Raw genomic sequence first — 24,780 nt, 5'->3', positions numbered from 1 at the left:
ATAACTGGTTTTAATGGAGCCACACATGGCCTTTTATGTGAATCCCCATGTAAGGGGTATTCCCCACTTAGATAAAATACACAACATAATTATATTAACTTTCAGGTCCAGGACATATACAGTAATAACACCCCAAAACATACAGTCAACAACAAGGTACCCCCTCAAGTCCTATATGCCCAGATAGACTGGATCTGAGCGCCCAACATATCCGAAAAGCGCTCAGATCCCACGAACGCAGGCAAAACGCCACTGGGGTATATTTTAGACCAACCGCACACAAGGAGCCTGCCCAAAAAGGTTCCATGAAATCAGGCTGTGCAGTTGGTCTCTTTCTGGAGTACAAAACATATGAAAACTAACGAATAAACTGTTCGTGCATAAGCTCATCCCATGTATCTTGTTCGGGAGTTTTCTACCCCCTTAACGCCACTCAGTTCATATGAATTATGACGAACATAACCGGAGGTGGAAGTCCCAGCGTGTTCACGCAGTCGAGTGTCTGATGTTAGTTCCATACACTCGAAGACCAAACACCGCTGTCTCTGTTTGTGGTAAAAGATGGCCGCCGCCAGGTGTTTGCACATACGAATGATGGCCAGCCAGCTATTAGAATGTTAGCGTTATTGCGGCTTGTGGAGGTGTGAACGAAGGTTACTGGGGTTAACAAGCGGCACACGCCACATATGGGTGGTCTGGCATTCGGTGATTTGTTCGGTTGTCGAGCAGAATACTGTTACTATGGGAGGTGAATACTATTTACCGAACAACCATGCGACCAGGGCAAATAGCAGGATAACCCAGGGACAAGGTGATCCCTCCCACACACGAAATCTGAGTAAAAACATACGAAATAACAGGGGGGAGGATATGGACAGCCCATAGAGGGAATAAAGGGTAATTTCCACAGGTTCAAAACATTACAATAGAATACAATATTACAAATATGCAAAATACAAACTATATATATATATATATAGGTTCTTGTTGAAGTGCACTCACAGGACTCAATAATATTTCTAATCGTGCTGTTTATTCAAGCATCAAGTAATACAAAGAAGTGTCGACGTTTCAGTCCTTGCTGGACTTTTTTCAAGACCACCGAGGCATTAACAAGACCGGGAGCAGTGAGTGCGGGACACGTGGAAAGTTTTATATATATATATATATATATATATATATATATATATAGTTTGTATATTGCATATTTGTAATATTGTATCCTATTGTAACAATGCAATGTTTTGTGGACCAGGACATACTTGAAAACAAAAAATGTATCCATCCTGGTAACATTTTTGATAAATAAATAGTTTATATTTACTTTTAAAATAAATCTAAAACGGGGTAATCTTGCTTGGTTTTAGGAGGTAATAGTGCTAAAGCATGGACCAGATACTTGTCTGAGTCCCTGTTGACACTTTCAGTGGGAGGCCAGATTTAGTGTTGATCTCTTTAGGGGCATGAAAGCAATTGTAATACCCAGATACTGGACTTTAAAACTCTAGTGAGCCATAGAAAAATAGATGAATAACTTGTATTTCCAGTTAGTGATGGTTTCTGTGCATAACTATCATTGAGGATATGTTGGAGAAAACCTTAGTAGCATCATACTTGCAAGTCAGTGTTGTCCTAATTAGCCATTTGTGCTTACAGCATGGTGGCAATCATGAAGGACACAGCAAATGAATTTAACTAATATTCTGTACGGAGCTTTTTTCTAGTAAGTGTTTGGTTTTTGGCTCTTTATGGTGTGCATCATTTCCTGGCAAGTGAAAATTATCTGTACTTTTTCCCCCCAAGAGTTTATGTTCTGTGCATGTTACTTATTTCACAAAGGTTAAATTGAATTATGCATTAATGGCTTAACACGACCAAAGCTCGGGCCACAAAGAAACTGTAGCATTTTTGCTAAATGGTGCGGGAGACATTCCAGTTAAAGAGGAACGTACTACATTCGGTGCCTGAGACATACTAGATTTGATTCTCTTCTTGGTTTCCAATGCCACACTCAAATAATCTGATATTCTCTGCAAACATATCCAGTTCTAGCAAGCTAATCACCTTAGCTAAAGACAGGTTTCTCCTGTTTAATCTTGAGCTAAAACCATGAATGCTACCTCTAGACATATGTATTGTTTTTTATTATTATAAAACTCCTCACTGTTCTTCTTTCCATCCTCCTGAGTGTCAAATGAATTAACTTACTTTAAATATTTAGCACATAATACTTTTAGTTAAAACAGACAATTTTTATTGAGGACTTTGGAAGATATTCATTAAGGGACGACTGAGTAAGCTTTACCAACTGTTGTTGACTGTTGTTGGACCTCATCCACTTTATAGCTGCCATTCAACAAGAGCAATGAGAAGGGATCTGGTTGCCCTACATGGCACTACGTTGTGACAAAACTTTTCAGATGTTGGGTTACTTTATCTTTAAGTTGAACGGGATTGAATTCAGATGTAAATTCACCAGCTGATGTCCAGAATTACCCTTTGTTATGATATACTCCCACTATGCACTAAATGTTGCTTCTCTAAAATTTTGCCTAACATGATCTAAGTAATACATAGGTTTGGCATATAATATCTTTCCTGTTTTGGGGATTTGTTTTCTGTCAGTCCCATGCTCGGTTTGGTACACTGCACAACACATGTCCGGTTGTCTCAAAGTTTCCTTCTAACAGGGTGAAAACCAATGGATATAAAAATATGAAAACTGTTTCCATCAGCTGCTGACCCACAACCAACAACTCTTACACCTCCACAGACCATCTGAGCAGCTCGTACTGGAAACAGAAGTGCAGTCGGGTTGCATGATGGGTCTCAGTCCAGCAGGGACACCACACAAAATCAACATGCCAAAGATTAACAAGTGTGTTGGCATTTGCATTCTATATTTCTCTAAGGCAAAGCAGCTTGGGGAAGCTGAATACAAAGTGAGCTACTTAGCATCATTTTACAGTATAACATGTCCTTTCAATGTGGAAAATGATGTTTTCCCTGACCTTCAATTGCTGATTTAAATAAACAGAGACAACATTTTTTTTTAATAAAAAAATGTATGTCTTTTACAGACCACAGAGAAAAATGAAGCCTTTTTGAGTCTAAGCAAATAGACATCCAAATTCCCCCGCTGGTGGATGGCTTTTTCAAAAAAACCTTTGAGCACAAATAAGGTTTCTTTAATGAATGTTGCACTGTTGATTCCTAGAGAAGGAAAGTCTCAAAATCCTTGTCTTTATATTCAGTAAAGCCTTATCTGTTCTCTAAATTGGGGAACAAAGGTATATTGATCTTTCCTTCTGCACCTTAACCCGAAAAAGGGCTGGAATTCATAGTTGAACACTGGCCTCAACAAGCCAGAGCAATGCTATTGTCTCAAAGGCCATTCTGCCGACTGTAGCTGAAGTCTGGGTCATCTGTGTGAGTCTCTGTTACCAGTGATAGTTTGCTTTGTGTCCTTCCTATCTCTTCCAGTGCACATGCCAAAGAATCCAGATTCCCATCGTAAGGATGTCGTGCTTCCCAAAGGTCCAGTATGACTGCAGATGGGCTGTTCTTGGTAGCAAAGTAGCTCAAATTCCTAAAGAAACAAAAGAAGGAGTGAACAAATATACAAATACAGTACAAAATAATCTATGGCTGTCACTGATTCACAATCATTCAATCACTGGAGCACCATGAGCATCCCATATAGTTTTATGAAATATCACAGTTTAGAACAGGATAAGGGGAGGGAATATGATAATGTTACCAATATGTGTATAACTAACAGACAATCCAAGTATAAAACATTGCTTAATGGGCAACAACACATTTAAAATATAAACTTTTCAAGGATGAGTCATTGTATCTAGTAGCATGGTACCAATGATCTGTTTTATTAGCCTTTCTTTTCTTCTCTTCTATTATCATATGTATGTCAAACTGTAGAAATAAACGAGGTAATCTTAAAATAGGAAGCGTAACATTTGCAATAGTAAAAATACTATACAGAAATAGACTTATCACAACCTAAGCTCTACCTTTCTTTGTGAAGAATAAAAAGGTAATCATTTAAAAAGTATTGTGCAAATTTAAATAATATAGTTGTAAGAACATCTGGACAGATTTTAGTTCTCATACTGCAAATTTCTATAGGACATTTTGAGAACTTTGTAGCAATACCTTATACTTATAACAGATGTATCTAAATAATTTTAATTTATATTTCAATATGTAATCGGTGTATAACAGGGTTTCTAGGAATGCCCTTACCCCAAATTGTAGTAAATGCTTAGCTAAATTCCTTCCAATTTATTCTCCACTGTAAACACAAGGTCATCCTAAAGGTCAGATACCTGCCAGTAGCTAGACTAATATATGCAATCCCATTATCTGGTTTTGTTGTATTTAAAGCAGCAGGTCTTTGCAGGAAATACCCGTAATAATGCTGGCTGAAATATACAAGTAACAAGTTAGCTTATTTGCTGTATGACATACTTGTATTTTGAGCAAAACACCATTTTCTTTAAATTGCCTAATTATAAAGATGGTCTTTTTATCTCTCCCACTAGCTGTGTTCCCTGCAAAAATCATTCTAGTCAATATTTTTCACACCTGCTCTGACAAATTGTCCCCACCAGTCATACTCTCTCAAACACACACTAATCCCAGACACACATACAAGACTAACAGGCACATAGACACACTCCCAAGCACACACAATCCAACAAATCTCCTAAAAACATTCAACTTCTAGATACTCAACTGCACTGTTTTATAGACCTGTGAGTCTATGGCACAATATATGCTATTCATAATTCTAAGCTTGCCGCTCTCCTTTTTGCTGCAGGAAGGTGGCTTCTTCTAGTGTATATGGGAGTGAGACAGGGTCTGCACTGTTTTATAGACCTGTGAGTAGTGATGTCCCGAACAGTTCGCCGGGAACCATTCGCCAGCGAACATAGCGTGATGTTCGGTCCACCCCCTATTCGTCATCATTGAGTAAACTTTGACCCTGTACCTCACAGTCAGCAGACACATTCCAGCCAATCAGCAGCAGACCCTCCCTCCCAGACCCTCCCACCTCCATGATGAATAGGGGGTGGACCGAACATCGCGCGTGTTCGCGACCGCGAACACGCTATGTTCGCCGGCGAACGGTTGAACTGTTCGGGGCATCACTACCTGTGAGTTTCTGTTTAAACTGTTTTATTTTATGCTTATGTTAAACCTCCCCTCCTCTAACTCTTTTATCCTTTATTCTTTTTTCTTACATTTTCTCTCTTCCATTCACACACTTTGCAATTTTTCGGTAACTCCTACAATTTTTGTTATGTCCAGATCTGTGCATTAGCCAAATCTGGTTTAATTCAAATCGTCCATGTTTATGTGATTTGCAAATCTACAGGTAATTTAAAGAAAGTCTGATATAACTTATGAACTATGGTTTATTGGTGCCACTGCTATTCATTCTAAAAGTAAATCCGTCTGCTGACTTAAGCAACACAAACATCAGGTATCAGGGGATGGGTGCTCTAAAGCAATGGGTTATAGTTGTCTCTTCTTACCCTGCTCTGTGACTGTCAATTGGAAACAGTAACACTATACCATATGTTTTATTTATACAGAACACTTAGAGTTCCTTGTTCAAGTGATTTTTATGGAAAAAAGATGGAAGCCTGCAAATTAGTTTCCTTCCTTCCATCTGGTAACCCTGATGAATCACATAACCCTTTCATATTATGTAGACAGTCTCCTGTCTCAGTATCAAAGCCAAGTGTCATGTTTGAAAGCAATGTTCTTCTTTACAAAGCATGCAATTTACAAGGTTCTCTTCCCATTCCAACAAGTATTATACAATAGACATATGCATTCGAAAAAATTGGTTTTGCCAAATCAGTTCATTGAAAAAAATAAAATAAATTGTTAGTCAGATATAGTCAGATATTTGCTAATGTGATTGTTGGGCTTGTCAATATCGTTCATGCAAAATATTTAGGAAAACGATTTGGACGAACCAAAATGTGGGCACAAATTAGCCAATCAGTGTACTGCAAAATGTAAACATGTTTATGTTTCGACCATTTGGCTGAAGTGAAAAAAACGATGAATAAAGGGTAAAAAAAGAGAAGCAGTAAAAAAAAATTAAAAAATCTGTATTAAATATATAATATTTATATAATAAAATAAAACTCCTAAGTAGCTATAGAGATCCGAATGCAAGAAATAACATGTCCGATCCTGTTGTGACATCCTATTATATACAGAAGCACAAAGTAAAAGTGATAACACAGGCAGAATGATTAACAAACTAGGTCCAACTGGGAAAGTATACAGAAAATGTCCAATGGATACAAAGTTCAGAGGACACAAAGAAGTCCCCATATGGATACTATGTATTATTCAATACAATTAAAAAAATCTGTTTATTAGATAATAATTAAAAATATATAGCAAAGCCACAATATAAAAGGAAAAAGGAAACTTATAAATACACAGAGCAGAGAACAGAAGCTAATAAGCTCTGCAATGTAAGAGGGGTAGAAGGAGTTCTGTAGCAATGAAGACTGCTTAAAATTTCAATAATTAGAGTTAAGAGGGACAAGTTAAATAGATTAAAATCACTCTTGCTAATAGTGGTTATGGTGAGTAAAAAATATATTGTTCACAAAGGGTTAACCAACTATCAGAAAATAGGTAGGAGGAATGGAAGTAAAGTAGATCCAAGTCACTCTTGCTTAAAGTGGTTATGGTGAGTGAAAGACATATTGTTCACAAAGGGTTAACCAACTATTGTAATTGCTAATCAATATAGGACCTATGAAAAAAAAGCGACAATATGTTGAAATCCGTAACCCCCCACCGAATATGATTTTTAATCATACTGAATAATATATAGTATCCATGAAGGAACTTCTTTGTGTCCTCTGGAATTTGTATCCATTAGACATTTTCTGTGTACAATTTATCTAATTCTTAGGGTTACCCCCTTCAAAGTCCCTTTACAAACTCCAGGCCCCCTTTTGTAGGTCTTCTCCTTTTCTTGTTTCCAAACAGAAACAGTCACATATGTTAAAACATTTATATAAAGAAGATTAATGTTGTAAAGAAGATAATGATATTGCATATGTGCTATTATAAATAAAACGCTATGCAATGGATGATGGTGTTAGATCTTGTTTTCCTTATTAAATAAAATAAATGAACTCTGGTTCTCTTTGTCTTATATTACAATTTGAAGATTTGAAAAAAGAACAAAAAAAAACAGGAAAGTGACAAATACTTTTTCACAATACTATATATCAGGGGTTCCCAACCCAGTCCTCAAGTACCCCCTACCGGTCCAGGATTTCGGGATTACCCTGTTGTGTCTAAAGTAGTTTTTTTTTTTTTCTTCTAAAAACATCTTAGACGCAACTGGGTAATCCCTAAATCCTGGACTGGATAATTGAGGACTTTGTTGGGAACCACTGCTATATATGAACATTCAAAAATCATTGCATTGCAAAAATGGCATGCGCATATAACACCGAGTATCCCAAAACAATCTTAGACAAGATATGGAAAAGAAACTCATTATGGAATGTTCAAGCATTGACATTGGAAAGAAAGTTCCTTGTACTCCTTCACCTGCCTTTTCTGGCCTATCTCTATAAAATGTATGGATAACGGAGCTTTTTTAACGGAGTATGCTGAGAATCCTTTCAGTATTGCTTTAGCAACCTTTAACTCCCAGTCACCACTATATTGTGTATTTCTGACCTCATAGTGGTAAAACACTATTTAGGTGGCTGCCCCCCTTTTCCACCCTAAATAGGATAAAAACTCACCTTAATTCCAGCACCGCACGGGTATGCTAACTCTGGCCCCACCCCTGACCCACCTCCTTGGCTGAGATAATCCGAATTGACAATCTCAGCCCATTCAATGTGTTCCAAAAGGAAAGCGTTGGATTGGCTGAGACTGTCAATTCTGATGATCTCAGCCAAGGAGGAGGGGGTGGGACGAAGCTAAATGCCACGCTGGCCAATCAGCATCTCCTCATAGAGATGCATTGAATCAATGCATCTCTATGGGGAAAGTTCAACATCTACATGCAGAGCCCTGTGGGTAGAACTCAATAAGAGTGACATTCACAATTGCTACATGAAGACTATTGAACCCACAAGTGTTCTTTACTCACATGACTGTAGCAGGCAATGATTTTTGAACCAAAAATATGTCAAAGACATATAATTAAGTAAATAATTATTTCTCGGCAGTGTGTGAGCATAGGTAATTAATAGAGCAAATTTCCCTAATGCTATATTTATTATAACACTCGTACATTCACCAGAGAAGGTGAAACAACATACCATTTATTTAAGCTAATAAGTTTAATATAGAATTTTTTCATTTCCACTTTTTCCAGTACTAGGGATGGTTATCTGGGAATATCTTCCCAGGATAGAAAATAGAGATAATTGACTCTATAGTTGTGAAAAACAACAATATTTGATATTTAATTTGATTAGTGTTTTTATTATTATTATTAGTAGTAGTAGTAGTAATATTATAATATTATTATTATTATTATTATTATTATTATTATTATTATTATTATAAGAATGTGCCTTCTGCATCCTGTGAACTATTTTGCAACTAGGTAACCAAAGTTTTTGGAAGTGAAAAATGATTTTCTGAGTTGAAAACAACTAGCTGAAAATTAGTTGTTTCATTTTTGATTTTTTATTCAATAATTCGAATTTAACAAAAAAAAAATGTAGTCACTCTATTTACATCATGCAAAAAAATAACACAATGCTTGGTAAGCCACAACAACTTCCACAAACATAAAGAAAATATGCTGTATAAATAAGTATTATGGCATTCAGATAAGCCGCATATTTGTTAGTTGTATAGTATGCTTAGATAAACGTGTCTATTACATGAGTATCACTGAAAGCATGTAAAGCATACAAGACTGGTAGACATGTTTCATATCAGAGTAAATGGTTGTTAGCGCTAGACTTAAGATGTCTGCCCTGATGGTATAGCCACCAATTGTGGTGTAATAGGAGTGTAAGGAGATAAAAGGCAGACCCATGAGGGGGGCAAGCTTATATTCACCTAGGACAGTGGTTCCCAACCCAGTCCTCAAGTAACCCCTAACAGTCCAGGATTCAGGGATTACCCAGTTGTGTCTAAGGTGTTTTTAGAAAAAGAAAAAAAAAACACTTTAGACACAACGGGGTAATCCCTAAATCCTGGACTGGTGGGGGGATACTGACCTAGGAGACACATGTATAGCCAAGTTGTGATGACTGAGTGAATGGAAATTTCAAAATAAATTTGTAAAATAAACATATTTACAGTAAAAATAAAAGATACACAAGGGAGTAAGGCCTGTGGAGTAGGAACTGTGGGCACCAGCAATATATGGTCATAACAGAGATACTATAATGTCCTGCATATTAACTGCACAGTGGGCTAGTGAATTAGTGTGTTAAGCATGAAGTGTGCTTTCCATTATGCTATTCATCCTAGTGCAGCTCCATTATCGATGTAAATTAGTATATAGATTAATTAGATTAGAGAGACGATGGCCTCTAAATAGGGTGGACTGCTAAACAGTGTGTATCACATAAACATAATAGTGAGAAAATAATTAAAGGATTATCAAAAAGTTTGAATCAGCTTGAGTGGGTTAGATGATACTCCATCTCCGCAGCCAGTTTCTCCGTGGGTAATGGTTGGGGTCAGTTCTCAGACCACAGTGTCAGCCGATTCCCCTGCTGGGCAGAATGAGATCGGGTGCTTGAAGGTATTGGAGAGTAATGGTGAGCCGTAGGCAGAAGAAGGCCTCTTCCACCCACAGGCCTTGTGCAAGGTTGATACACTTCCATCAATTTCTCCATCAAACACACATTCTCGCATATAGAAGAATTAATGGAGATTGAGCAATATTACAATATTACAATAACCAGAGGTTTGACCACTTTTTTATACAAAAAAACGGCCATTCCACTACATTACTAAGATACCCTTTTCACTATATTTTGTTGAACTAGACTGATGTGAAATATGTTTTATCACACTGGATATTATCCTGCTGAACCCCAACCCCCCCCCCCCCCCCCCCCCCAAAAAAAAAAAAAAAAAAAACATTTTAAAATGATTTAGCCTCAGGTGGATGCATGTGAATAGCAGGAATATTTAGATAGCTATCACTTTAAATTATGCTCATTTGAATTCCCTGCACCATCACTAGCAGCCCGTAACAAGGAGTCTTGCAGTTTACACTAACTGAATTTGGCAGAGGTAATATAGAATGAACAGATCAGGCAATGCAGTTTTTTTATTACATGGCCATTGTTACCTCATTTTCCTGTTCTTAAATAACTGCAGGAGAATCAGGTGAGAGTTTTGGTTCAAGGCTGTGAGGTGAGACGTTCACTTATGTTCAGCTTTATATATTATGTAAATAATTATTTGTAATTAAATATCTTCACAGCACAGTGAATCCTAAACATAAAATGGTTTAACCCCTTCTTGACCTCGGACGTACCAGGTACGTCCGACAAAAAATGATCGTTAACGACCTCGGACTTATTGAGTACGTCCGATAATAAATCGTCACTTACCTGATCGCTGGCTATCCCCCGCCGGCAATCACGATCTCAGTTTCTCACATACATAAATCATTATTAAAGTGTATTTTAATATTAATCTATATAATTATAGTATAATTATATATATATATATATATATATATATATATATATATATATATATATATATATATATATATATATATATTAATATTAAAATACACTTAGAATAACATTAATTATATATATATATATATATATATATAATCAATAAAAAAATTGAAAAAAAAATGAAATTTAAAAAAATGATATACCAGTTTAAATTCGTTCTAACTATATTTTGATATTAATATACATATATATTTAAATTAAATTACATTTAGAATGACGATATAAATACATATCCCCTTAACGACCGTAGACGTACTAGGTACTAGGTACGTCCGACAAAAAAAGCGGACGTACCAGACCAGCAAATAGGAGCCCTGGACTTACCTAGGCCAGCGATCCGCAGTGATCACAGTTGGGGGGGACTGCCGGAGACCCCAGCAGGGACATTTGGGAGGTATGTGATGGAGATAAGGACATTTTACCTTCAGTAGCTCAGACACTGTAAGTTACATTTGTGATCAGGGATGCCAAAATAATTGTCTTTATCTGTACATCTGAAGAGTTGCTGTTTTACTGCAGTACACATTATAATTTGTAATGTACCACTAAGAAGAATATGTGAATTCCACCTCTGAATTCAATACTTTGCCTGTCTGCCAATGATACTGGGCATCCAAATGAATTCTGGAGGTATGTAAGACACATACAGACAGTTAAAGAGCACCCCGAATTATTATTACTGCAGCAGGTGCAATACTTAAACTCTAAACATTTAAAACCCACCTGCAGATTAGGAATTCTGAATAATTCTAAAGAAATAAAATAATAAATCGCTGCAGGCTGTGCCGCGCTGTCTGCTGCTGGCACTTTTGAAATACACAAACGAGTATCATCTTGCAAAGCATTCGTTGACATTTTAGATCTGTTGGCGTTTTTTCCCTTTCTGGGGTTACAAGGGTTAAGAAACTTGCAGGATTTGGCTTTCTATGAGATATGCTCACATTATGACAAACAAATACAGGAAATAATCAAACTGCAGAGTAAAATGTCAAACTGGCTGCAGGGCTACATGAGCTGGAAGCTATATGCATCACACATGTAGAAATTGTTATTTTTCAAAGCAAGCACTTCTCGAATGGAAACAAGCTGTACCAGGCTACGGTACCTGTAAACACAGGCCAAATCGAAGCTAGCTCAAACATTGGGTTTTTATAAAATTGCAGAGTACCAAGAGAGGTGGGTGGAGGAGGGGGTAGATGCAGGGTGATAGTGTTTACTAGCTCTAAGGCTCCCTATGCTAAATTTGCCTTCACAATTTGTATGTTTTCTTCAGCTATATCATCGACTTGGAAAAAAAGCAAATTCAACTATAAAACACCGCAGCTTTGCAAGAGTTGTTGCTTTTGCAAAGTCATGCATGGAATAAATCTATGTGAAGTTAACAGATGGCAGATTATTTATAATCCATTGTACTGCGCTGTGGAATATCGGCTTTTTATAAATAGATTTATAGCAATTATAATGATATGCAGAATTCTATAGGTTATAAAAAATCAATGCTCGCTTACTGCAGTTCAGGATACATCTACTATTTAGCCCTGCAGTAAAACAGCGGCAAAGAACTTTCTAAAATTTAGTTCTTGTGCAATTTCAGTTTAAGTAAGCAGAAATGAAACATCCCAACAAGTAACAGAGCATCAAAACATCTATAGATTATTGATGGCTATCATTGACATAATATATGTGTCTGGATTATATGGGATTATTATTTGATCAAAAGTCATATTACTTTCCTGCAAGATATTCTATCTGCTGAAAAAAGGTTTTCCCATTTCTTTAAACTATTGTATTTCCATAAAGGGAAATAGTGGATCCCCAGGACAGAGCACCATGGCTGTGGAACCTTGCCAAAGCTTTGTGTGCTGTAAATTTATTTGTCTATTTTACATAATGCTCAGACAGTCTACAGTTTACATCTTCAACTGGATGGCATAATGGCAAATGTGGTCTATGAATATTTGCAGTGCCAGATTTAGCTATCAGTTGATAGATGTTGGTGGTAACACGATGGACATTTATTCAAGTTAGAGACTAGGGCTAATTTAGCTTAAAGAAACACTCTGGTCACCAACATAACTTGCAATTAAAACTTTTATGATGCCCAATGACCCCTGTAAACTTTCTTACCTACAGGGGGTTAAACCCCACTGATTGGCTAGAGCATACAGCTGATGCTCTAATACAATCCGTAGCTCCCCATTCGTAAAAAAGGTACATACCAGCACAAACACATGGGTACCATAATATAAAACATAACCTTTATTAACATAGTAAAAATAAGTAATTTACAAGGCAGCAATGACATGACAATAGTAAAAATTAGACAGCAAAAAATGCTGTTTGTCCAAATGTAATTATTATTATTATGCTACTATTCTGCATATATTTCTCAGTACAGTGATCGGTGCATTTTCACGTTACTTGGTTCTCGGATTAAGTGAGTGAAAGCAACTAATAGAGGGTAAATGGTCAGAACAAAAAAAATAACATTTATATATTAAATATAGAATATATACATATAGATTAATTTTACTGCTCCTCATTTGTTCTTTTGATTGGTAACTTCTCACTTTCTCACTTGATCTGTGAATTACATCAATATTTTGTGGCTGACCCCTAACCATCAATCATCTTTTTTCCCCAGCAATCACCTTGGACGGACCCCAAATCCAAAACAAACCAAACAGTGTCATCCATTTCCCATGTTTTTTGTTTTGTGGTTCATCAGCATACAGTATACAGTTCCGTACATTCTCTTCGGATGAATCACAATTGAGTAGAATCTTAATATACATGTCTAGTAAAAAGCACATGTAAAATGAGAGAAAAATCATAAGATTCAAAATATTGCTTATGCTTGGGCAAACGGGAAACTTCAAATCTGACTTATGCATATCGTCAATTCAACTGCACTTAATCAAAGCCACTATGATATCCCAGGACATACTTGAAAACGAGTGAAATCTCAATGTATCTTTCCTGGTAAAATATTTTATAAATAAATACATAAATAAATAAATAAACAAATAAATATCGTACCATCACGTCTCCAACCTCGGGACCCATGTGCTGCTTATAATCTCCACTGTACAGATACCATCCGCATCCTAGCTTTCACCTATTAAATCAGTAGAATGTACACTTTCTAAGATGTCACCATAGCAACCACAATCAAGGCACACTCTGTGCAAGTGCACTTCACCTGTGATTGGCCTTATTCGGTCAGATATAGACAATACCTGCTGTATTTGTACGTTATGGTTTCTCTTTAAGCATACAATGTGTATTTGATACTGGCAATAACATAACCAGAGATATCTGTATTGCATAGAGATGGAGAGTATTTAATGAAATCTGTAGATTATTTTTGTAATTTTTTGTTGTAATGATGTTGCTAATGTTCTTTATGGTATACATAGTGGTGTGATCAAATGTGCCTCAAATAATTTAGTCTTTTTTATGCCAAACCTGAGCTTGTCATGAACTTAAGAACTACTTTACATTTTCTTTTTCCCCCTCTTATTTTAGAAATAATTGGTTCTACATGAAATGAGAGTGGATACTTGTAAAGTTAGAAGTCAGAGCCTTGTTTCCTATGAACATTAATTCTAAAATGTGATACAAAAATAAAAATACAAATTTAAAAAAAAAAAAAAAATCCCTTTAAATATTTTCTGCTTTTAACATTCTGCTAACCTTTTGTAATCCTATTGCATTTTTAAGAACCTCCGTTATAACTTACCGTACTTAGGTGGCATACCTTTAATTTTAAAACGTATATAAATATATAAGTATATAAATATTTAAGTTTGCAAACTCTATTCCACACCCCAATCACAGCACACAAAAAATCATTCCAAGTCTTGAAAGCAGCTGGCAATGTTTAAAAAGTAAGTGCCAACACATATATATATATATATATATATAAACAGAAATGGAAAAAAAGTAATTATAAGTGTGTCTCAAACTATTCCATTTCCTTACTCGAAATCCTACCACCAACAGCCCTAAGGAGCTTATGAGCTGATTGCGGCTGTATAACGCAGATTTGTCATGTATTATTTCGATACAAATTACAGTCGGCAGGCATTTCTGCCCATGACTTAATTATTAATACTCTATGTCCTAGAGGTCAGCAACTTTCACCCAGTTTAGGACTCCTGGGTAAATTAGTCCTAGAGGTCTGGATAACACCTTATCCATCATCAGCCGTGATCCATATATTTGCTGGTATGAAAGAATGCTTATATTATATATGTATTCAAAAGCTGGGAGGCAGAATAAATCTAATTTGTTTTCAGCAACAGGATGTGTTCATTAGAATCCCCCATAGGGAAGCTTAGTAATAAAGCTTTGCCATTATTATTGCCTTTATCAGGATTGGCCTCAGGGTATGAATATATATATAAGTGTTTGGGAGGTGTTTGGAGGTACAAAATGTCTTTATTATGATTCGTATAGATTAAAATACAAGCCTTGAAAAATGATTGCCATTAAAAAAAGATTGTAAGCTCCTGCGGGCGGGTATTCCCTTTGGTCACAGAAGTCTGTACGAATAAAGAAAACAAAAATAAAATCACAACTTAATTATTTTTCTGATATCTGGAAGTCATTTGCTCTTGTGCAAATCAGAAAGGCTTCTCTTAATGGCTCAAAGCCTAAGCCTCTTCACCTGGAAGGGAATAAGGATTGTCACTGGGTGAAGAATTCATTCTGTCATCTTAATAATGGTAACATGATGGATTTCGGATGACATTATCTAAGCAGTGCTACATATGTTCCATCTATAAAGTATGTTTTTCTGCAAGACATACAAATGCAGTAAATGTTTTCAGTGTTATGTTTAGTACATATTCCAGTACTTCACAATTTTCTACTCGTAGAGAGTTTAATTTGAGTGTGCTTTCCAAAGCCGAATCTGTTACTTACTTGGTGATGGAGAATTCTAAATACTCCCTGTTTAGTTAGATGACCTTCTAATATACATTCCAAAATGAGTTGCATGTACAAGTATGTCACTTTGAACCAATTGTGACATGATTAGAAATGATGTACAAAATTACTACTGAACTATATAAAATAAAGTGAAGGGCTTTCTTTAAATGACCACTGAAGGCACTCTGACCACTACATCTCAATGAAGTGGTCTGAGTGCAGTGACCCTTTAGTTCTAACTCTGCATTGTAAAACATTGGCATTTTATTTATTTATTTTATTTATTTTATTTATTTTATTTATTGGCATTTTCATTGAAGCGCTAAACAGTCTCTTCCAGGCAGCCAATAGAAGCTCTTCCACATTGAGTACTGATCCAAACTCCTAGAGCAGAATATGATTGGTGCAGTGTGTCGCTCTGCCCAAGGCATGCACACTTGCCTCCAAATGTTTTGCTAGGGGAAAACATTGCATTAGCTGAAATCATCAATATTGGTCATCTCAGCCAAGGAGGCTGAGTGGCAGGACTTAGACCAGCATGGCGGGGGCTGAAATGTAAGTAAATCTTATCGTTCAAACTCTCACCAAAATATGTAGATGAAAACTATAGTGATGGAATACATGTTTGTATTCCTAACGATATAGTGTTCCTCCAATTAAATTATTAAATATTAGGTACTGAATAGATTGGCCCACCTTTGCCCATTCCGTAAACTCTTCCAGTACACAAAAGCAGAGACAACAACAGATGTTTCATAAGAGTTTGGGTCCTATAAATCTCTGAAACAAAAGCTGTGTCTGCCATCACTTGTCCATTCTAGAAATAAATGATTGCATACGAATGTAAATACAGAGTCTGCCCAAACATAGCTTATAATAACTAATATTATCACAGAATGCTGCAGTTTCTTATTGCATGATATATAGGTATATAGGTACTTCTATAATTTTCACCCCAAATATCACTGAACATTGCTGCCTATGCTGTGAAGGAATAGGATATTCCAGCTTCTTTGTGGTTTGTAGGAGATATTAAAGGAACACTTTAGTTCAAGGAATACAAAGATGTATTCCTAACACTTAAGTATCTGTTTATCCCCGTGGCCCCAACTAGCCCCCTCATTTCATGAATGGGTTAAAAAACCCTTTCATTCAATGACCTGATCCCATGTCCCTCGGCGATGGGTTGTACTGCACACACATTATGCCTTTCCCATAGGGAAGCATTGACTCAGTAAATTTAGAATACGCTGGCTGTTCTCATATAAAGCTTCAGGATCTCCAGCATCATTTCACAGAGTCAAACTCTGTGAAACTGCTTGGAACCTTTAGTGACTGTCTGGTAGACAGTAAATAGAGGCAGTCTTAGTGCTGCAATGTAAACATTGTAGTTTCTGTAAACCTGCAGTGTTTTACATTGCAGGGTTAATGGGGCAGGGACACTGCTCCCAGACCAATTCAATGAAATGAAGTGGTCTGGGTGCCTATAGTGTCCTTCTAAACAGATCCATGTGTTTCCTTTGTTTAAACTATATGTTTGCTGACTGCATGAGCTGCCTGTGGGATAATGTTGACAATTTTCGGTGAAGGTGCATGAAAATCTGAAAACATGTCCTGTCACCAAGTCATTATTTAATATTTTTCTCTATTTATATTATATCAGACAAAGTCCTAAATATAGTCATTTTATATATAAGGATGACATTAATAAGTTGCAAAGTTTTGTTGCCATAAGAACACAAAAGTTGATACATTTTATTTGTGTGTTTACAAATAATGTCTAAAATAATTAAAATGATAGATCTACTTTATTATTTTCTTTAGTCATACAAGGAAAGTCATATAGTATATTGTCTATGTGGTACGATACCTTTAAAAAGATAAGCGCTTAGCCCAGCTACAACAAACACATTTCTTTAAATTAAAAAATGTTTATCATATTTCGCTTCTTGACCGTATTTGGTTGTGATATTTAATATTTGTGCAGTATACAGCAGTATTTTAATAATTATCTGTGATTCAAATAATTTTTTATTAAAATTCAAAAAATAAATGTTCCTTTAAAATGTGTTGATGTTCTTGCAGCATGCTGGTACCATCCAAAATCAGCAGCTAAAACTTAAAAATGTCAAGGACCTTTCTTTGTTCAGCTCCCAAAGGGAACTTTCTTTATTGATCAGTAAAAATTCTACTGTGGCAAGCTATTGCTGAGTTCAGCTCAATAATGTCAAACATCATTGACATAACAATGAGCTTTGTTGGTGATCTTGGGTGTAAGAGCCTGTGTGTTTGAACAACTGAACACAACTCAGCAGGGTTCTTAAATGTATTCCAAGTTTCAGGCATCAACAAAGTTTAAAGAACGTATCACGCATCATCACAGAGCACAAATTGTCATCTTACCTGTTAATAGAGAGTTTCTGTGCTAACAGTTGCCAGTCTTTTCCTTTGGAGTTAGGTGTGTCAAACGTCGCACATATCCTCTGCCTGATCGAGTGCGGGATTTTAAAGGCTTTAGGACCAGGGTGTGCCAGAAAATTGTTATCCTCCGGTGAGAAGAAAGCTATTGTTTCTCTGTCATTCTGTGTGAAAATGTATAAAACTAATTTATCTACAATTAATCCCGAAATAGAAATTATATTAGAGACACTTAAAGACACACTATAGGCCCACAAAGTCAACACTTTTTCTTAATAAAGCAGTTTTGGTGTACAGATCATGCTCCTGAAGTCTCAGTGCTCAATGTTCTGCCCTTTAGGATTTATATCACTTGGTTTATGCAGCACTAGTCACACCTCATTTCATGTGACTTACACATCATTCTTAAAAACTTCCTATAAAAATAGTTATAATGTTTAAACTTCCTTTATTGCACATTCTGTTTAATTTAGAATTTCTTATCTCCTACTCAGTCAATAGCATTCTAGACCCTGCAGGAACCTCCTGTGTGTAATTAAAGTTCAACTTATAGAGCAGGATATAAAAACGTATAAAGTAAGTTAAGTTCTTATTGAAACTATAGCATTCTAGACCCTGCAGGGACCTCCTGTGTGTAATTAAAGTTCAACTTATAGAGCAGGATATACAAACTTATAAAGTAAGTTAAGTTCTTATTGAAACTATTTTTTTTATTTTTGTTTTGTAGGCTGTGCAGTGTGGCTAGGTCTACATAAACAGAAACAAAAGTGATTTAACTGCTAAATGGCAGAGCATTGAGCGGTGAGACTGTAGGGGCATATCAATATGTATTTTAAATATGTATATTATATACAAAAACAGTTTTGCTATATACCAAAACAGTTTAATTAAGCTAAAATTGTCTTGGTGCCTATAGTAGCCCTTTAATGCAATGACTATTGTAATATGTACAATTAATAGTTAGAAAATATAATCTGGTATTATCAATTAATTTTATATTAATTTATATTATAACACCAAAATGAATCATGTAATCCTTTGTTAAAAACAAATTAGTGAGAATAAAAGCTAACATTATTATAATGCATCGCTTTCTGCTATTAATTTAATTTAAAAAATGTGTCTCTCTCTTTGCCATCATTCCAATGCCCATATTAATAACTTCTCAATCAAAAAATGCATAAGTACTATTCAAGACAATCGTACTAAAGCATGTGATACTGTGCATCCAGTACACTTGGGTTGGCTCTTCTCTGGTGTAAGGGATAAATGTCCTTCCTATCCACTTAGGTCTCTGTGGGCACTTGAGTTTGGGTTGGCTGCTTCTTATTTTTTTTTTTAAGACAATAAAAGTCTATCTTTACATACGGTCAATAACGGAGAAATGCATGTTCTCATATTTTTTCATTCGTAAATTCATACTACTTAAACAAAGTTTAGCTGCTATTTTTTATCATAGTTTAGTGTAATGTGCCATGCAGACCTCTGGGAGCTCTATAAAATATGTAATCCCGGCTTGTGCAAGCCAAGGAATATCTCACCAATCAGTCATTTGTGATGAACTGCAAAGGTTAGATCTGAATATCCAGGTTAGAAAATTACCCCAGTTAGCTAGTTGACCAAAATTTGCCAATTTGGAAATAAATTAACCATAAAATTGCACTTTGTAGTGAAACGAACACCAAGACACCCGTGACTCTAGAGTGATCAAGCATTATTGGAAGTGTAGTCTACAAAATCTAGAATCTTAGAATGTTAGACGTTGGACGTTGGCTGTGTCTGGTAGAAAATGATAATCACATTTTATGACTTTATCGCTATGGTTCGTGCATTTTCTAAGTCTCTAGATGAACAACCAAAAAGTTCTAGAGGCTGGCATAAAAAGCAATAATAGCACATCACATATCTTGGTTGCTTAAACAAAATCTGCAGGGAAAAGGTAGGTTTTATAATCTGCACATCTAAGATAAGACACTCTGAATACCTAAGGGAATTGTACAGCATGCAAGCTGTTCTCTTTTGACAGAGAAGAACACCTCCTCTCTGGCGTACTTTCTCTCATCACCTCCTGAGATAAGGAGAGAAGCATTTCAGTATTAACGAATATGTTTGAAATGAAGGCTGACATTCTTACCTCTAGGAGCCCATTTATGACAATACAACTCTTTTCTGCATTTCAGAAAAAAGCTGCAGTGATCAAAATTCAGGCAAAATGCCCATGTACACCTTCTTCCTAAAATAGCAAGTATTTTAAGGATACGGATATAAAGAAGACATTTAGAGGATAATTTACAAAACAGTGAATTGTGATGCCCTAGGTGGAAAATTGAGAGAATATGTGTTCTGATGGGGGACAACTTTGTACTAAGAATTTTGGGAAGAATTTTTGTTAAATTATAAAAAAAAAAGAAAAGAAAAGGGGTGCAATTCAATAAAGCCCAAATAAAAGTAGCAAACTGTATATACATTCAGTGGAATAAAACCAGTCTACTCCATTATTATTCCATGTAAAGAATAAGAAAACAAATAAAAGTGTAGAACTTCCAAAACAATTTCGATTTGTTTGTGAGAAAAGTAAACACTATGATACACGGTTCTGATGTAATATGTAAAGATTATATAGCGTTCCTCTCTCCAAACATCCCAGAGACATCAACAGTTGTAAAAAGTGTACAATTGAATATTATGTGTAAATTTTGCTAACACTTTTATTTGGGATTTATTTAAGTGCACCCCTTTTCTTTTTGTGTTTGATAATTTGCACTATATGATCTACCTATGGAAAAGAAGAGCAAATGGTTGTCCTGTAGCCATGTGTGTTTTTTTTTGGGGGGGGGGGGGGGGGGGGATAGGGTTTGAGTGACATATTTTTCACACATTTTGATTGTTCTATTTGGACAACCCCCCAAACTCAGCTCATGCTAAACAAAAGGTTTGAATTTGACAGGATATCTTAGCGACACTCATTGACAAACACTGTCTCCATTGAAGTCACCTGAGACTTAAGGCAAGTAAACTCAGGACAGCTGGATGTCTCCAAAATTAAAACAGCAGCAAGCTGTCTCTAGCATTTAGATCCCTGGGTTACACTGCTAGTTGTTCTGTTGTGTCTTGGCAGCTAAAAAATTATTATCTCCACACATTTTATTTTTTATTTAAAATGATCTTAGACACAACTACATGGATTCGTTTTCATATTCTGATATGTTTATCAAAACATAAGCCAATAAGATGGGTATTTGTAAGAAATCACTAATCCCATTATGAGCGCTTCATTAACCCATTAAAGACACAACTTCTTGAATAAAAGGGAATCATGACGGAATATTTCCGTCATCTGTCCTTAAGGGGTTAAAAATGTATTTCTGTAAATCACAATGAAATAACCAAATTCCAAACTTGCCAGTCCTTGCATAATAGTCTGTTTGTCAAAGGTTAAAGTAAGATGACTGTAGAAAGCAAAAGTCGAGGTAGAAAGCAAAACACTAAGATTGTTTAATACAGGAAAGTTTAAAAAAATAAAAGAAAAGTATAGTCATTGATAAACTGTCTTAAAATAAGGGTAAGGTTTGATAAATTGAGGTATATTGCTCTGATGTGATGGGACCTCAGTAACAAGACATAACAATGTATTCAGAGTCTTCACAATTCATCACAACATGACAAAGCCCAATGTTGTATATATTGCATTTATCTATATTATTAATCCTCTACTGAACCTATTCATATTGGGATATAAAATGGTCTCTTGGTAGCTTTCGCATTCAGTATGTATCAGTGTTCTGAGTCCTGGGATATAACAGGCAGATGGAACTTTGGGCTAATGTAAAAGAAAATGACAGTTAATAATGCTGATATCTTGACTAGAGACAGCTCACATCAATTTCAGGTCCTGTCTCCATCTCTCTTTCTCTATGTAGCCTATGCTTTAAATGCCACGATGATGAATATGAATTTTGGTGAAGTTAAAATTATAGATTCTCTTTCACTTACAATCCAGAATGCTTTTTTCTCCCATTTAAAGGCTGATGCATATTCTGAGATATTGCAAAGCCGGTCATCAATGCAAAAGGTGATACAAATGCATATGAGTATGTATGTATGTATACATATAAATATATATATATAGACATACCGAATTAAGCCCTGTGTTCAAACTCCCACTACTCGTGGGCAGCAGCAATAACTGTAGTACACATAATAAAAACAAAATAAAAAATTGTGCACTGTCTGAACTGGAGGATTTTTAATATCACTCCAAAGGCCATTGAAGTGTAAGCTCACCTGCCACATCAAGGCAACACGTTTCAGGTGAGAACGACACTAACAATTCACTGTGGGTTTTTTAAGCTAAAAGGTAAAATCTATAATGAGAAAGAAAGGGATGTTTTTCTAACCCCTATACACTTATTAAGCTTAATAGCGATGTTTGAGCACAGGGCTTAATTTTGTATATTTGTATTTGCTTTTGCATTGCACAGCCATGTTACAGTGCTGCTGTCCACCCCATGTGTTCCCTATTAAGGGTTAATAACATGGCAGGTGAATTTACGCTTTAATGGCCATTGGAGTGATACCAAAAAAACACCAGTTTAGTAATAAATGTTAAAATGTCACTTATGTAATCATAAAATAATATATACGTTTAGAGACAATTATGTTAAATTAGGGAAATAGGAAAAAAGGAAAATATACATATCCTATGAAACATCTCTGCTATTTCTCCATTCAATAATATGCTTGTGGACCAAAAATAGACTAATGGACTTGTCTGGCTAAAGTCTATTTAATGTAACACCCTACACTACACTAACAATAACCACTAATTCATATTCCGCACCAACTCTAAACACTAAACCCCGCAATAACCTAGCAGTAAACACCATTGCAAGCACTACCTCAAAACTAACTCCTAATATACTAACCTACCGTAACACTGAACCTTAACCCCTGCCTACACTATACTAATAGTAACCATTAACCCATACTACCTAGTTAGCTAGACTCACCCTAACATGAAAATATCACAACATATAAACTATATAGAAGAGTTATTTTATGCATTAGAATAAATTTATTTAAACTCAGGGTTCTGAAGCCTTTTATTGTGTTTATTTATTGCCTACATTTCTAAACTCATATATATGGTATGATCCACTGTTATTTCAATGGGCAGATCATGTTTTCAATTTACTATCATACTGCTTAGAGGGTGATGTCATGACACATGGTAAAAAACGCTTCTCATGGAGTGAATGCCACTGTGAAATGCAGGACCTCTAATCCTTAGCTATATAGCAGTAGGTGCTGCTTGCATTTGCTGCCCTGAATCTGGTCCTCTATTTTAACAATATTTCTTCAGAGCTCCACTCCCACTATGTCAGTAATTGGAGAAAAGGATAAAATAAAGATAGCAAGTGAAAATAGCAACTGGTGCCCAGGAGTGCAACTCTTACTAATAGTGTCCAGGTTAAAACATTTATAGGAACACTCAAAGCACCATGATCACTACAGCACATACTCAGGGGCGTTGTTGTTGTCCCCCCCCCCCCCCATCATGCAGTGCCTTCCTTGTGTCCCCTCAATTGAAAATGAAGTCGGGCGAGCACTGGGTCTCCTTTCACAAGCCGCAGCAGCTTTCCAGACACAAAGACCCGCCCCCACACGGAAGCCATGCCCCCTCACACGCACGCTCCACCCCCACTCTCTCGCAGGGGACCTTGCTGTGGGAAGAGACCTGAAAATGGCCTTCCAGTTCTCCCACAGCCACAGCCTCCAGTGCCAGGTAGGCTTCCAATACTTAGCTTAAATGTGATGTGCCTGCTAGTCAGTGAGCTTGTGTGTGTATCAGTGAGCTTGTCTGTAGTGAGTTTGTTTGTGTCAGTGAGTTTGTCTGTAGTGAGTTTGTGTGTATGTCAGTGAACTTGTCTTGTCATTAACAATCTCAGCCATGGAGGCAGGCCCAGCCATGACAAAACTGACATGGCGTAGGAAAAAAGGTGGATCTCTAAGTGGATCTTTCCCTAGCGTCTGGTGGGGCTCCTCTCTAATCTTCCTGCAGTTCCTCTCTGCTCCCCTGTGCACTCTCTGTAGTGATGCTGGTGCCGGAGTGACTTCTTGTCACTAAACAGTGCGCAAAGGAGCAAAGAGGAACCGAAGGAGAGTAACTACTACCTTGAGTGCCACCTCCATGTTCCGCGCAGTGGCCAGCTTCAAAGCTCCCTGCGGGGGCTGGCTTCAGTGTTTCCTGCACGGCTAAGCTAAAGGACTGATGAGTATATATAGTATGGAGTTTGAGCAATAAAGCTGAAAATACTTGGAAATCCTTGGAGTGCTTTTATTTATGTGAAACTATGTGTATATATATATATATATATATATATATATATATATATATATATATATATATGCAGTGGGCGTGATTTTGCTCCAGGGTCACAGGTCGAGGGATCCGCTTGCCCGGACGAAATGTGGCAGCTCGGGACATCCTGCTTGGTGGACTCATAAGGGAGTCTTTGGCACCCGGTACCTAGGCGACTTATGTTAAGGTCTGGAATGCTTGGGATGAGGTGGTAGCTGGTACAGGGGGGCGATGGCTCTTTGGAAAAGCATGTGGATACGTTATTGTGTGTTTTTTGTCAGTTATTCTCTGCATGGGCATCCCCATCCATACATA

General features: G+C 36.4%; 1 protein-coding gene across 4 annotated transcripts in view; it reads right to left on the bottom strand.

Moving 5' to 3' along the window:
- Positions 1-1,349: 1,349 nt before the first annotated feature.
- Positions 1,350-24,780, bottom strand: part of UNC5D (unc-5 netrin receptor D) — a 603,711-nt gene continuing 580,280 nt past the window's right edge. For all 4 annotated transcript variants that reach the window (XM_063448679.1, XM_063448680.1, XM_063448681.1 and 1 more), the window contains 2 exons: positions 18,090-18,268; positions 1,350-3,589 (listed from right to left, as the gene is read on the bottom strand). In XM_063448679.1, coding sequence (XP_063304749.1) covers positions 3,385-3,589; positions 18,090-18,268 — 384 coding nt within the window. In that variant the 3' untranslated portion in view covers positions 1,350-3,384. The remainder of the gene's footprint in view (positions 3,590-18,089; positions 18,269-24,780) is intronic.

The sequence above is a fragment of the Pelobates fuscus genome, chromosome 3 (assembly GCF_036172605.1).
Source record: "Pelobates fuscus isolate aPelFus1 chromosome 3, aPelFus1.pri, whole genome shotgun sequence".
In the NCBI taxonomy this organism is placed as follows: domain Eukaryota; kingdom Metazoa; phylum Chordata; class Amphibia; order Anura; family Pelobatidae; genus Pelobates; species Pelobates fuscus.
Note: the sequence above shows the minus strand (reverse complement) of the source record. Positions and strands in the feature narration are given on the sequence as shown.